The sequence below is a fragment of the Enoplosus armatus genome, chromosome 17 (genome assembly GCF_043641665.1).
Source record: "Enoplosus armatus isolate fEnoArm2 chromosome 17, fEnoArm2.hap1, whole genome shotgun sequence".
NCBI classification, from domain to species: domain Eukaryota; kingdom Metazoa; phylum Chordata; class Actinopteri; order Centrarchiformes; family Enoplosidae; genus Enoplosus; species Enoplosus armatus.
In genome coordinates, this window is record NC_092196.1 from 8248880 (window position 1) to 8264010 (window position 15131).

At 38.8% G+C, this 15131-nt stretch overlaps 2 protein-coding genes across 2 annotated transcripts; one reads left to right on the forward strand and one right to left on the reverse strand.

The window, feature by feature from the left end:
* Nucleotides 1-809: 809 nt before the first annotated feature.
* prpsap1 (phosphoribosyl pyrophosphate synthetase-associated protein 1) lies at nucleotides 810-8335 on the forward strand. The gene is made up of 10 exons (XM_070922964.1): nucleotides 810-892; nucleotides 1276-1328; nucleotides 2007-2073; nucleotides 2230-2402; nucleotides 2526-2641; nucleotides 2758-2813; nucleotides 3083-3228; nucleotides 6239-6309; nucleotides 6923-7069; nucleotides 8119-8335. Exons 1-10 carry the CDS (start codon nucleotides 810-812, stop codon nucleotides 8275-8277), a joined length of 1071 nt encoding a protein of 356 aa, XP_070779065.1. The 3' UTR covers nucleotides 8278-8335.
* A 4589-nt stretch (nucleotides 8336-12924) lies between these two features.
* On the reverse strand, nucleotides 12925-14652 carry rasd4 (rasd family member 4). The gene has a single exon (XM_070923199.1). It carries the CDS (start codon nucleotides 14496-14498, stop codon nucleotides 13872-13874), a length of 627 nt encoding a protein of 208 aa, XP_070779300.1. The 5' UTR covers nucleotides 14499-14652; the 3' UTR covers nucleotides 12925-13871.
* Between the last annotated feature and the right edge of the window lie 479 nt (nucleotides 14653-15131).

Consider the following 15131-nt stretch of genomic DNA (forward strand, 5'->3'; position numbering starts at 1 on the left):
TGGGCAACATATGTAAATTATTTATATGACAGGTGAATTATTAATATATATCAGTGTTAATTATCTATAAGAAAGCCCGCTCTGTCAAAAACTGCAGATAAAAATTATGTCTACAAAAGGTTTTTGGTAGCCTATAATTGAACCAGGCTGATGATCCACCTGACGTTATCTCATCCAATCTAATTAAGATGACAGCAGCCTTGTTATTATGTTGTAAACAAATTACTACATTACTTCACACAAACGCCATTTTTTAATGCGTCATTTGTTTTTAAACTGTGCTCCCCAAATTCAAGTCTTTATTCGGGCTACTTACATTCAATTTCATCACATCAGTTATGATTTAAAATTGTATGCACCTGATGTGTCGTCGAGATAGGATTTACAATGTGTATCATTTAAAAAAACAAAACAATTATCATCCAAAATATATGTTCCGCAAAGCCTAACTGGCAAGTTTGACCCAAACGGGATTCCGTAGCTCTAAGTGTGGACAGTTGTTAGGCTACAGTGCTGGCTACCTAAGTGACAGGTATCAGTCGTTTGTCCCCGAACAATCGGATAAAATAGTAAAATAAAGACAGTAATTAACGTTTGTTTTGTAGCTATGCTGTAGCGAAGTTTATGTCGCACAGTGAAGGTCATTTTGTGTTATTAGCTCACCTAGAAGGCTAATGTGCGTTAGGTAGCTAGCTAGCTAGTTAGCTAAAGACAACGTCACAAGAAAATCGGAAACAAACGCGGTGGTCTGTTAACAAAAGCTGCCACTGCTGTCCGTGTCTGGGAAATAAACCACCAGGAGTGCCAGAATGAATGTCGCTAAAAGTGGTTATCGAGTCTTTTCCGCAAACTCCTCCGTGGCATGCACAGAATTGGCCAAGAAGATAACAGAGTAAGCACAATGTTGTTTTTTAAGTTAATGTTCTCATACATAGGGTCGAAGCCTATTAGAGGATCAATAACCAGCCTATTTTTCTTTTAATTATCATTGACCTACGACAAATAATATTATTAATTGATTATTGGTCATTGTGTAACATGGAAAACAATTATTTGTTGTGTGACTGTTATCAACAGTGACATTGAACACTGGCGAAAGCATGCAGCTGCTTTTGCCAAAGAGAATCTGATCTGTCCGATCATGAATGAATGAATGAATGAATGAGCAATGCGCTACATGTCTCATGTTGGTTTGTGTTTGAGTCACAGCATTTGGTATCATTACATCTCACAATTGGTTATGTTTTATCTGTAATTTTGTGCTCTCTTTCACAGGCGGCTGGGAGTTGAACTGGGGAAGTCTGTGGTGTTTCAGGAATCTAACAGAGGTGAGGAGGATATTATGGTTTATAGGAAAAAAAGTATTAAAGTTACCAACAAAGATGACTAGCAATTATTGATTTAGGTTGACAGGATCTTAACGGCAGGCATTTCTCTGGCTACCCTTGAGAACAATACACTTTACTCTGAGTTAGCTGTGTGCTTTGCTTCTTTATAACCAGTGGTGCGTTTAAGTCTGTTGTGCTGCACATGATGGTGTCACATAATGCCATAATTCCCCCCAGAATCTGAAACAGAGTTAACATACGTGTTGACATTGATGTTTTTAAAGATATTGTTGGCCTGGGATGACTGTTGAATGTTTGAGTATGGTATGGACATGTATTATTGTTGTGGAGATTAATCTGATGCATCAGGTAAATGCCTCGTCAATGTTTTTAATCTATGTCTTGGGTCATGTGGTAGTTTTACTTTAATTGTACTGTATTGTATCGCTTCACTGTATTTTGGGGATTATGAAATTTAAAGCTCTAATCAGGTTTGAGAAACGACTGGACTCTTTTACATGCTTTATCAATGTCAGTATGTGATGTTGAGAGGTGTATGTACTGTGAAGGTGTATAGTTACTAAAAAGGTGTGAAAAGTCATCAGAATGATAAACTATTTAAATTAAGCTGCAGCTTTGCCAAATGAACTCATTGCGTCCTAATTTTCTTCACAATAGAAACTAGAGTGGATGTGAAAGAATCAGTTCGTGGACAAACTATCTTCATCATCCAGACGATACCACGGTGAGTAAAGAAAGGCATGTCATTTGCATTGCAACAGGAGTTACAAAAAACAACTAATGTCTGACTTTAGCACAAATTCACCATCTGCAAATCAGATTATGATTATCCTTCCTAAAGTTTACATGTCCATTTTTATCCTTTTTGTTATGCAACCAGAGATGTCAACACAGCCATCATGGAGCTGCTGGTTATGGCTTACGCCCTCAAGACATCTTGTGCAAAGAACATCATTGGCGTCATCCCTTACTTTCCCTACAGCAAACAGTGCAAGATGAGAAAGAGGGGCTCAATAGTGAGCAAGTTGTTAGCTTCGATGTTAGCAAAAGCAGGTAAAGAGACCAACTTGAATGTTAACCTGTGTTTTGTGAATCATGTTCACACAGAAAAGTTAATCTGAATGTTGGCAGTGAAATACCTGTGTTAAGTTTATGCTACTGTCTTTTACCCCAAAGGGTTAACACACATCATCACCATGGATTTGCATCAGAAGGAGATCCAGGGCTTCTTCAGCTTTCCAGTGGACAACTTGCGTGCCTCCCCTTTCTTGATTCAGTACATCCAAGAAGAGGTGATAATTGTGTTTGAATGTCTGCTGTGTGTGTTTACGTGTTAACCCACCTATAAACCAAACCAATCCATCACTCTGATAGAAATATTGACATCTGTTTTCCTTTTTCCTGTCAGATTCCTGATTATAGAAATGCCATCATTGTGGCAAAGTCCCCATCAGCAGCTAAGAGGTAACTGATCGATAAAACACAACACATTTAGTTAGCACCTCAGCAAGTTAGCATTGATGTGAACACATTCAATTTTAATGGTCTTGATATAAAACATGACAGTATGCCAGCTACTATTCAATCATACTAATGTGTTTTATATAGATGCAGTCATTTGCAATGTATGTGACAAAATGTGTGTACATAGGAAAATGTGAAATGATAAAGGTGTCTGCCCCATTTTAGCACTGCTTTCTGACTGTCCTCTATTTCTTGTCTTTCTTTTCTAGGGCTCAGTCATATGCAGAGCGCCTGCGTTTGGGTCTGGCTGTGATTCACGGCGAGGCTCAGTGTTCAGAGTCTGACATGGCTGATGGAAGACACTCCCCGCCATGTGTACGCAACACCACAGGACACACAGGACTGGAGCTTCCTTGTAAGAACACACATCTCTGTAGAGCGCTGTTGATGTTTTTCAGATTTTTCTCTGCAGATTTAGGTCCAGTGCTTGATAGATTTTTCCTTGCACAGAAAACAGTTTATTGGTCCTCATTATTTGTCACACCACGGTCAAATTCAGCAAGACGTTTCTTGTAATTCCTGCTAGTTTAAGTACTTTACTGCATTCATAATATAAATCCTGCCGACAACCTAATACAACTCTTATTAGTGCTGATGATTCTGCTGTTTCTCACTCATGCCATCAACCATACTCCAGGAAATTGATTTTTGTGTTACTGCATGTTTTAATTCCACAGATACACTACTTCTACTCATGCTGCATCCTCCACAAGCTGCAACTCCTAACTTACAAAGAGTGACCTGCTTAATAATAGAATCATAGTCCCTGCCTGTGATTTTACAATATTTACTTTTGATGAGAAATACTATCGTGACTCTAGCATATAGTTGTCAACACATTTACATTTTAATGGTTCAGTCTGAGAAAATATCAAATTATTGTGTCATTGGCAAATGACTCCGAAGTATTTGCGTCCAGTATTCACTTTTATTATTTAGTAAAAATATTTCAATTCTTACTTGTGTTTCTATTCCCACCCTTGACTTAAAAAATCCTCCTTTGGAACAACAACTCGCAAACTGCTTAAACCATAAGAAGACTTTAAATTTTAACACACTGAGTCTGATTTGTTGATGTGAAATCTGTCAACCTAGCGAGAGGATTTTCCAAGTCTTGGCATCATGTGTTTGTCATGTCAAATATTTGTGCATTTGTGTTAACGTGGTGTTTATTTGTTGGTAATAGCAGGCAAACAACAAGCTCCGTTCCCTGGCATAGAGCTCCCAAGTACGACCGTAAAAACATGACTTACATCTGACTATAAAATGATTCCTCTTCAAATGGTTCCTCAATTCGTGCATGTATAGATAAAGGGTTTGTGTTGCATCTTGTGAAAATGCAGTCTGGATTCAGGAGAGGGGAGTTAGTGAAAAAAATGCACAAACTGTTAGTGCTCAGGCAATTTGCATTTACACCAATGTTTTCAGGCCAATCGGCTACTCTGTGCTCCATACTATGTGCTATTTGCATGGCATGTTTGACTTGAAGCAAGCAGCGCTCATGTTTAATGCACCTTTCTGCGATTCCAGACAGCTAGTTCTACAAGATGGCCAAACCCCTCTTTGTTTTGTTGTGTTCTGATTTTATTTTGAAATCCATAAATCAAACCAGAACCATGCCAAACATTTTTTTTTTTGGTTTAATTTTTAACTTAAATATCTGGACTCATCTTGCCAATCAACACATGGTGCACCCATATTAAACCTGCTCTTAAAAACCTGATTAACATTTGGTCATAACTGCATGTGAACATAACAATATAGCATGCTTTTGAAACCTAACGTACTGATGGGAAGAAGAAGCGTTACGGATGGAATGGTTGGTACGTTTAAGCAGAACTTACTTTATCAACAATAATATTTAGTGTAGTATTCCGCTTTTATCTCTATGGTAGAAGTTTCTGGAATCCAATGCCAACCTGTTGTTCAAATTTGCTGATGAAATCCTTTTAATAATGGTGATTAATCAATTTTATTGACAACTTTCATCTTTAAATTAATTTCAACTGACCAAACATTTCTCAGGTAGCTTGTTGCAGTATCTCAGCAAGCTGTGAAAACGACATCTTTTTGAGAAGTGTGTGTCTACTGCTAACAACATGGCTTTTGCTGTTTTTTGGTTGATAGTGATAAAAGGCTGAATGCGACACTGCCAGGTTTTCTGATGCTGTGGGACTCACGGTATTCAGCAAAGTGTTCTGCAAGGCATGCTCCTGCTTTCTTTGCTTCTTTATACTTTTCCCTTCACAATCGGCTTGGCTGGCTGATTGTTTACCAGTTGATTGTCTCCTTTATACCCTTTTGAATGACTACATTTACATGCACAACAATACTTCAAATACAGCTGTATTTAATGGGTAGTCATTTTAAATATGATACGTTGAATCTAATACCAGTTTAATTTTAGTGCTTCAATTCACAACATGTTGTGTAGAGTTCTTTATTTTAGTTGTAGGTTAGTCATTATTACATACTGTATGTCACACGGTTGAGCACTTTTGTGTTGTCTTCAACATGTTATTATGTAATGTTTCTATTTAAGCATTGTAGTGACAGATTATGTACCTCTAGCAGACTGAAAAGTTGCATGGTTTTATTTTAGCAACCGAAACTACATGGCACCAGGATGTTTACAGTTTGTCAGGAGCAAAGCTACTGCCCGTAGCCTGAAGGTTACAATGACAAATCAAGCTGCTTAGATGTGAATAATTAAATTATATCTTGTTTGTTGTGTGACATTGGTTCAAAAAATGCAGCTGTTGCATCTCCTGTGAGATGTAATCAGATTATTGTGTGCATGTAAAAGTAGTCGCTGGCAGCAGTGATGTTCGACTGAGGACTGACCCCAGAACATTGGCAAGTGTGTATGAAGAGAAACCCTCATCAGTGCTTGTCAGCCACTGTTGTCCTGTGTGAAACAAGATCTGTCTGGTGCATATTGGTTCATATGCAGACTGCTGCCATATGCCTGCCACAGCCTGGGCCTGAGGTTGTGTGTGTCCAGGCACTTATACATTGCCTCCTGATTGGGTATCCTGGGCCAGAAAACCCTGGCGTTTGATTTTGCATGGCATGTGCTGTACTAAGTTTGGCATTTCAGTTTAAACTCCAAGGGGTAGATGGGGTACAATGGGGGGAAAAATTATTGCCATTTTAAATTTAATACAGCATTGTATTACTCCAAATCATTTACATCCTCTAATAACGACCCCATAACTCTGGGTGCAGATTTGCCTAAGTCTCGAAACATTTTCTCAACCCATTTTACCCAATCTACTGAGATTTGGTTTTGATCAGGTGAAATGCAGTACACGTAACCTCCTCGAAGTGTTCTCTCAGGTAACCAGCTCTGCTTTCCTTTGCAGTAATGATGGCCAAGGAGAAACCTCCCATCACTGTAGTCGGAGACGTGGGAGGCAGAATTGCCATCATTGTGGTAAGATGCTGCGAATGCGCTTTGTGCAGCCGACATGGTTGAGCTGTCATTTTTAGCTGCTCTGCCATAATAATATAATATGCCATAATGATAATTACTCTTTCATAGTTCTCAAAGCATTTCAAGTGGTCTCTATAAGTGTTAAATTGATTCATTTACTGAACTACCACTGTGATTGCTCTTATCATGTACAGTATGGTTTTAAAGATATAACTTGGACAAATGTGACACACACCTTTTTAAAGCAAGATACTTTTCTAAAGAAGTAATAACACTTTCTTCCTCTTACATGTAAAAAAAGTTTAATTCATAAGCAATAAAGTATACCGATGTTCAATACAGTGAACGTAGTCGCCCGGTATGACAAGTAGCTTATGGTGGCTAATGTTAGCTAATGTTGGCAAACTTTAGATGGATATTCCTGTATAACGGACACAATTGACTCAATTCACTGACTTGATGTTTTGGCATTTCTTGTTATCCCATAATTCTCATTTGTGGCCAAATGTTGTTCAAATGTTCCTGCCTTTATCCTGAGACACTCAGTTATACTGTGAGGGCAGCCAGCCGATCAGAGACAGATTGTATTTTTCTTTTTCTCTTTCTTCTTCAGGATGACATTATAGATGATGTAGGAGACTTTGTTGCAGCTGCAGAGATCCTGAAAGAGAGAGGGGCCTATAAAATCTACATCATGGCCACACACGGCTTACTGTCTGCTGACGCTCCACGCCTCATAGAGGAGTCCGCCATCGATGAGGTGAGGACACCTGAACTTGTTGTTTTCAATCATATGTATCGTATTTAAGTTTAATCCTTAAAAGTCGCTATTGTTGAGTTTGAATGAAAACTTTCTTTGTCATATCTAACAAATATCACAAATGGGGAATAGAAAAATGCCAAACTGAATTAGTTGAATTAGTTTTCATATATTCTTTATCAACACAATGTGAAAGACAATACTTCCTCCTAATGGAAGGTATTTTTTTTGTCAGTTGCAACTCGAGTCAGGAAAGGATCGTTATATCCAGCAGGTTGCATTTCTGTAAACTACTAGTTTCAATTTTCAGTTCCTCTTAAAAATCCAGGGTTCAGAAAACAAAACCTGCAGTATTTGTACTGTGTTTTCAGCAAAGTACCAGCAGTATTTGTTCTGTGTTTTTGCAGTAAGGTACCAGCAATATTTGTACTTAAGTTTACATTTAGTATTTATTTTATTGATGTAATTTAAAATATATGATTTAGGTTTATAACATTTGTTTTACAGTTTGTTCCTCATATGTACTTGGCAGGCATTGTTTAGCTTAATTAAACTCTCCCAGGGAACTTTTTGAGGGCTCTGTCAAATCTGGTGTGTTGGAACTCACTTTGTGCAGATTAAAAAGGTCAAGTTTTAAGCCATCTCTGATGTCTAGACTTCCATTTCAAACATGTTTATATTTATTTGTACAAAAACCTGCATATAATGTGTAAAAGATTTGAAAGCTATGAGCTGCAGTAGCCACTGAGAGTTCACAGCCAAAGGAAGCAAAAAACATATGTTGCTTTTAATATCTTTCCCTCTTATCACTCACTATCACTAGTGTAAGCTGTTTTTCTTCTTGCACAAACAAGTGTGTGCACTAGTTTTAATAAAGCAGTAGTTTCTCCAGTTCCCTCATGACCAAATCCTGGTATCTTGTGTGACCGTCATCAGTGACGTCATTAAATCAGCTTGAGAAGAAACTGCGCTGGTAAACTTATTTTAAATGTAAGTGGAAAACATCTCATAAAGTCTAAGCACCATCTTTGTGATTGTTCGACCCTCAGGTGGTGGTGACCAACACAGTCCCCCATGAAGTACAGAAGCTACAGTGTCCCAAAATCAAGACCGTGGATGTCAGCATGATATTGGCAGAGGCTATCCGCCGCATCCACAATGGAGAGTCCATGGCCTACTTGTTCCGCAACATCACCGTGGACGACTAGAGTGTCGGAGAGTGAGAGCTGAGGTGGGTCTGATAGCCACTGAGAGCAGGTGCACTTCTTCCCAGTGCTGTAAAAAACATGCTAATGCCATGTTCCATGTCTTGTGTATGTCAGTATTACATTTATCCAAATTCATTTAAAGAACTACCCAAAGTTAATTGACTTCTTATCAAAAGTTGTAAAAACTTATTTCATTTGTTAAGTTGGGAAATGCATTTTGGTCTTGTTAAGAGAAGATTATAAAATAGCAAACAAATGACTTTGAGCTTTGATGCGTTCAGCCTTATTTCCGGTTCTTTCCTTGTCTCACTGCTTTTGTTTATTTTCCAACTTGAACAAAAGATGCTTTGTATTTATTTTGTCATACACTGCCGTACCTCATATGTAATGACTGCGCTTCAACTGCAAAAGAGAAGAGAAAAATGTCTCCAGTCAGATTTCTTTGCATTTAATGGGGTGTGTTGTTTCTAACCGCATTGTCAAGACTGGACAAACTACTCTTTATTGGTGCCCAAGCTATATTTTTATGTAGCATTTTTTTGCACCATCTGTGGAAAATGGGAATGGATTGCCATTTTACATTGTATATATAGGGGGGCCGTACTAAATTATAACATCAAGATATTTTACATAAACATAAACCTCCATCCTAAGAAGAGGATGGAGGTTTATGTAATTTCTTTTGTGCTGCTCAAAATATCAATATACTTGGTTTGACTGAAATGTGCAGCTGAAAGAATTGATTAATGATATTTGAAAAACTCTACAATGTTGACAGAGAGGTCTGCGGATTATCTGGAGTATTTAATAGATTTGAACACCAAAAATTCCATTCACTTCCATTGGATTGAGCCTGAAGCAGACATTTAACAATGCATGGTTACGTATAGCAGTAAGTTGGAAGCTTTATTATCATTTTTTTATTTGTTATTTGGATGAACTCACCCTTTAGTATACTATATCTCTCTAACAGTAGACTGAACATGCCTAGTCCAATATTGTGCTTATTTTAGCTGCCTGATGGTGACTGTTATCTGACAGTGATATCAAGCACATGAATACATAAATAGCTAAAAAGACCACCTTTGTTTTAGCAAATTAATTACAAACCATCAATACTAAACATTTCTGTCCACTGTTAAAAGCAGAGCAAAGATTTTCTTCATGTATTTTGTATGTTTTTCTAAGCAGTCAGTGTTTTTTGTTCATTTCGGTTTGCTATGAAACTCAAGTTGCAGGAATCTGCCTTGGTTACATTACCGATCACAGCGAAACCTCCTGCTTGGTTTTCCTTTTTGTCAGTTACATTATTGTTATCTGATGTGACTGAAAGTCTGCTTGTGTGGTGGGCTCATAATACGTTTTGTGTTGTTAGCAACACTAATCCCATAACCTTTTTAAATGCAAGCAGCAGCAAAGTTGTCCACATTTGCTCAGTTTGTTTTTGCCCGCCTGAGTCTGAATTTTGGACAGCATGGCTCATGTATACAGAGCTTTACAGCAACTAACTTCGACGTCTTGAAACTTGAGTGACATACCAGCACTTGAATGTACCAGAAAGGTGGACTTTGAATTGATACATGCTTTAGGTGCATTACTTTACAATGACGACTTTGACAAAATCCAATATGGTGGGTTTGTTATTATGTGTGTCTTTTAGTAAATTGGCAAAAACATGCAAAAAACCCCAGTTTGGTCTTGATGTTTGTCTACGAACTGCTGTGGTGTTTACATCAGAACATGCGCACCTTTTTGTGCTTTGAGTAAACGTTGAAGTGATGCTCGAGGGGAAAGTAGTGTATTCCTATGCTGATTGAGCCTTTTGCTCAGGGAAATATACTTTAATAAGCCAATGCACAATTATTTGTTCTTCTGTTTTTGATGCTTTGTTCCTGTTTCACATGTTGAAAAAGGTTTGTGGAGAATGTCTTCCATACAGCAGTACTGTACGTCTGTTCCTTTTACCTTTTTAGTTTTGTTATAGATACTGTATCTCTCCTGACATGTTGGATATATGACAGCTAGATGCACATGCTGGTGTCATATCAAATGCTGTTGCAATGCCTCCTGTATCTGTCTTTAGTGTATTTCACGACGTCTTCTCTGTATTCACTGTTGCCCTGACATGTCTGTGATGTCGAGGGCGTATCATTTAGACACTTACACCGTTCTGTCTAGCGTTTGTCAATGTGTATGAAAATAAAACGGTTGCCTCTTGTTGTGCCTCGTCTCTACCAGTGAGGAATCATATTGTGCTTTTCTTATGAATATAAGTCAGATTTTATTAGGTTTTAGTTTGGATTAGCTCTTAGTTCTTCTAAGTGTCTGCTAAACCAGTATCTCTCTCTCTCTGTCTCTCTAAATTACATTGAAGATATTTTGCATTAACTTGACAGAAAACAACAGAAATGTTACATCTTTACACACTAAGTGGAAATGCTGTACTGTATTATATGATCATGTTTCTTTATTTTTGACTCACATCATAAAAACAAACAAGAAATGAAATATTAGCCTAGGAAAATGATTCTACTGCTTAAATAGATGTATTCAAATATTGATTTTAGATCAGAAGTTTTAAGATTTCAGACAGATTTATGGTCGAGATGTCGTTTTTGGATCTTTTCCTCCTCATATTGGCTGCTCTGAATCAAATTGCTATTGGCTAATCTTATTGTTTCAAGCAATCTTTATGTACACTGATGTCTGTTTGATAAATGTAGCAGAAAAGTTGGTAGTTAGCAAAAATAATAAAAGTTAATACAAACATTAAAATACTGTATTGGTGTATGAGAAGGCCTACGTTTAACTTTGACGTGGAGCACTACAGTAAACCTTGTTTAAAGGTATGAAGTATAAAATGTAGAATCATTTACTCATAGCACTTGTTTTTTTAGTAGTTGGCTCATCTTAACACCTGATGTAGTGACAGTCAGAGATCCTATCCTTGTTCAAAACTTCTCAGGTATCTAAACAACACTGAGGAGCTTAGACCAAGTCTAGGAGCAGAGACAAACACAGAAACACTCGTCATCTATGGTAGAAATTGAGTTTCTACGTTATACGTGGTAGCAGAGACTTATTTGAATGGTTTACATTTTCTAAAGCTTATCTACAACAGATGCCTGTCTTTAGTACAACCTGAATGGAAAGTTTAGTTCGCACCTGAGCTTTAAAAGAGGATGGTCTGCCTGTCTGTGTCCGTCTGTGCGCCGAAAAGACGAGTTTGACGACAGCTGTGAGTTTAAACGGTACTCAAAGAGGAACCAGAGATCTGATAATCATAGGTCACTTCCTCGTGTGATTCTGGGGAAACAATGCACCTTGTCTCTGAGGGTTTTTGGAAAGGGGAAGCATACCTTTTTTTCTCTCCCTCTCTGGGCCTGTGTAGCCTTTTAACCGTCAGGAAATGTTGTTAAATACATATGAAGGGGCTCTCAGAGAACATGGAAATCAACTAAATACTATTTTAATTGTGTATTTTAAAGCGTCTGCAGTATCAAGTTATATCACAACAATCCAAAGCCGGCAATTTCACACAGGATCCAGAAGGCCAACATATATGGTCGAGATCACACTAAGAAGATGTAGCCTGTTGATTATAAAGTGTCATGAGCGTTGATTAATATGGTTGTGTTGCCAGTCCAAATACTTATGTGAATACCTCTCAGCAGTTTTTAATTCAGACTAAAATCTTACCTCACCTGTTTGGTTGCAATGAAAACCTGCAGACTCTCTTCCCTCATTAAACTGTATTGTTGAGTCTGCACTAAACGACATTATCTCATGCATTGTAGCAGTCATTGGAAACAGACGTTGATAAGGCATTCACGGGTTTTTATGTTCCCTTATAATCTCATTTTTGTTGATTCCCTTGTTTGAAAAGACCTGCTTCCTCATGTTGACCTGCAGCGAGCATTCAGCAAACTGCTGCATTGTTGCTAAACAATGACCACCAGAGGGCAATGCAATGCAGAACACAGAGATCATAGCATTGATTTTGTGTGAGTCCATGTGTGCGATAGACCAAAGCAATATGTCTTTATTTTACTTTATTTCACCAGCTTTTGGTACACATATTAGAATCAACACCATCAGTTTAAACACAGACACGTAGCTGAAGTGATGCAGCAGTTCTTGTTTTTCAGTCTTTTTAAAACTTACATTTCTGGTTAGACCAGTGCTCTTCTCAAGAAAACAAGTAGACAATTAGTTAACATGATACAACTTGGAGTGGAATTACAGCCATTTAATATGCCATTTAGATATCAAATGTCTCCATATGCTGTGACAGAAGAACTTTTCCAAATGCTTACCAGCCCAATACGTTCTGTGTTACATTCACATTTAATATAGTCACATTTCTTTTAGAGGAGACTTCCCTTGTTTTGACATGTATCATCGCCGCAAGTACAAGACAATTTTAAAGTCCTCAGATCCAAACTGTCATTGTGTGAACGGTGAGCTGTTTTCACACACATGAGGCATCTTCTGTCTGCTTTATTTTACTTTCCTTGTACTTCAGTTTGGACTGGGATAACATACTCTGATACCATACCCACCACACACACACCCCTTGTCACGTCAAGAATGGTAATCTGCAAAAACTGCTTATTAATGTGTAGAGAGTGGATGAGATAAGCAGTGTGACTGGAAAACTGTTTATTATTTTAATTATTATTATTAAAATAAGTACTGAATCAGAACATCAAACATCACGTTGGTCTTTGTGCTGTTTTGGTGAAAAGAAAACCCCATTTAAATTCTCAAAGCCATGGTGCATCGATGTATAGGTTTGAAAAGGACACCTTCACTTCCTAACACTTCCTACACCTAATGTGTCAAACTCAAAATTGAAAGAAGAATGTATTGGTCAAACAAAGAGAGAGGAAGAAAAACACCAGCAGTTATGTATTTCAAAACAATGGTTCACATGTTCACGCCAAGTGCATGATGAGGTTTTGCAAAGCAGCAAGAATTCATATAACATAACATGATGTTCGATGTGTTGCTATTAAAAACATGTACACTTTATTACCAGTTTATGTCCTTCTGTTGTTCACTTTATTCCTATTATGTTAACAGACCTTTTGCATAATAAGCCATCACTTTACCGTTATTGCACTTTTTTAACACCAGCAAAAGCCGAAAAGGAGACATCACATATACACTTGAGTGAAAACTGAGCGTATGATACATAAAGCTGCTGCTGCACTGTCACGATTTATTACAACTTCTTTTTTTTTTTTTTTTGAAATTCACAGTAAGTAGTGTCTTTGAGCACGGTTTCTTTTTTTTTTTTTCACTGTTCAAACAGTTGTTCAACCACATTCTTCCATGTGTTTAAGGTGGCGTCCGTCCTCATTGTTGCATCTCTGTTCCTCCAATGCTGTTGTGGGGTTCAATGCAATGCTTTCAAGCCTAATGAGGAGACATCACTTACTGTCTCACTGTGTCTTAACACATTTAACACTGTCTCTTGGTTTGTTTCTCCCCAGCAACAAACAACAAGTCAACCTTTCAGTCTCTTTTGGGCAGTTTTATCTCTTTCTGTCAGTCTCTGTTGGCGTTGTTGCCCTCCGAGCAGCTCCACATTATGAGATGAGGCAGCTGTTGGTCTTGTTCAAAGGGGGTCGTTTGTTGCTCTCCTTGGGGAAGGTTTCCCGTCTCCGGCACAATGCTGGACTGAGCCAACTGGGCAGGTTGGCCTGCCGGAGCAGCTCCCTGAAGGCCTCCAGCACGTTGACGTTGTCTTTGGCAGAGGACTCCAGGAAGCTGTGGTTCCAGTCCAGCTCCACCGTGGACAGCACGTCCTCGCTGGACACCTGGCGCTCATTTTGACGGTCTATCTTGTTGCCTATCACCACAATAGGCGTGTACTTGTCCTCTTTGACCTCCAGGATCTCTTCTCGCAGACTCTTGACCGCCTTCAGGGATTCCGGGTCGTCCACGGCGTAGACCAGGGCAAAGACGTCGCTGTTCTGGATGGAGAGCTTACGCATGGCGGGGAAGGAGTAGCTGCCACTGGTGTCCATGATGTTGATGGTGACTTTGACGCCCCCCACCTCGTACTCCTTCCTGTGGAGCTCCTCCACTGTGCGCCGGTGCTTGGGCTCAAAGGTGTCTTTGAGGAAGCGTTGGATGAGGGCTGTCTTCCCCACTCCAGCTGCTCCCAAAAACACCAGACGCACATCTGTCTTCTCCTTCACTTCAAGAGACATGACGACTTTCTGTTGCACCTTTTCTCCAGAAGCACTGCTTGAAAGAATCTCCCTTCTGTGCTTTTTTTCCTTTGTCCTCTCCTCCGTTGCCTGTGGATCCTCGTCTGGAGACTGTTTTGATGTCAGTGATGGAGCTGGGTGCAGTTGTGTTGGAGGGGAGGATGACAGCAGAAGCGTGTGAGCGTGCCTGTCAGGCTGCACTCTGTATTTATGTTCACACACAGCATCGCCCCCCTTCTGCTCCCAGCCAATCAGGAGTGGGCAGTATCTCCCTCTCTGAACTTACAGCAGCCAATCACAGACACTCATGCAAATCAAGTGGAGTAAGAGGAAGAAACAGGTGACAGAAGTGATTTTACTTTGCAGCAGAGAGTTGTGGTAAGTTTCTGATCAACTCTTCAATCACTTTTTAAGATGTTACAGTATGTGTCCATGGTAACCATGTGTCCAATACTGACTGTAATAGATCAATTAACCATGCATCTTTCATCTCACAATTTGTATTGATGCTGTATGTTGCTTGTAGATCTCAGCTGAGAGTTACAGTAGTGAATTCAATGTGCAGATGTTTTAACACATGCTTTGATATTGATTTTCAGACCATTAAAGAAGCTACAGTGAAGGCTTTAATCA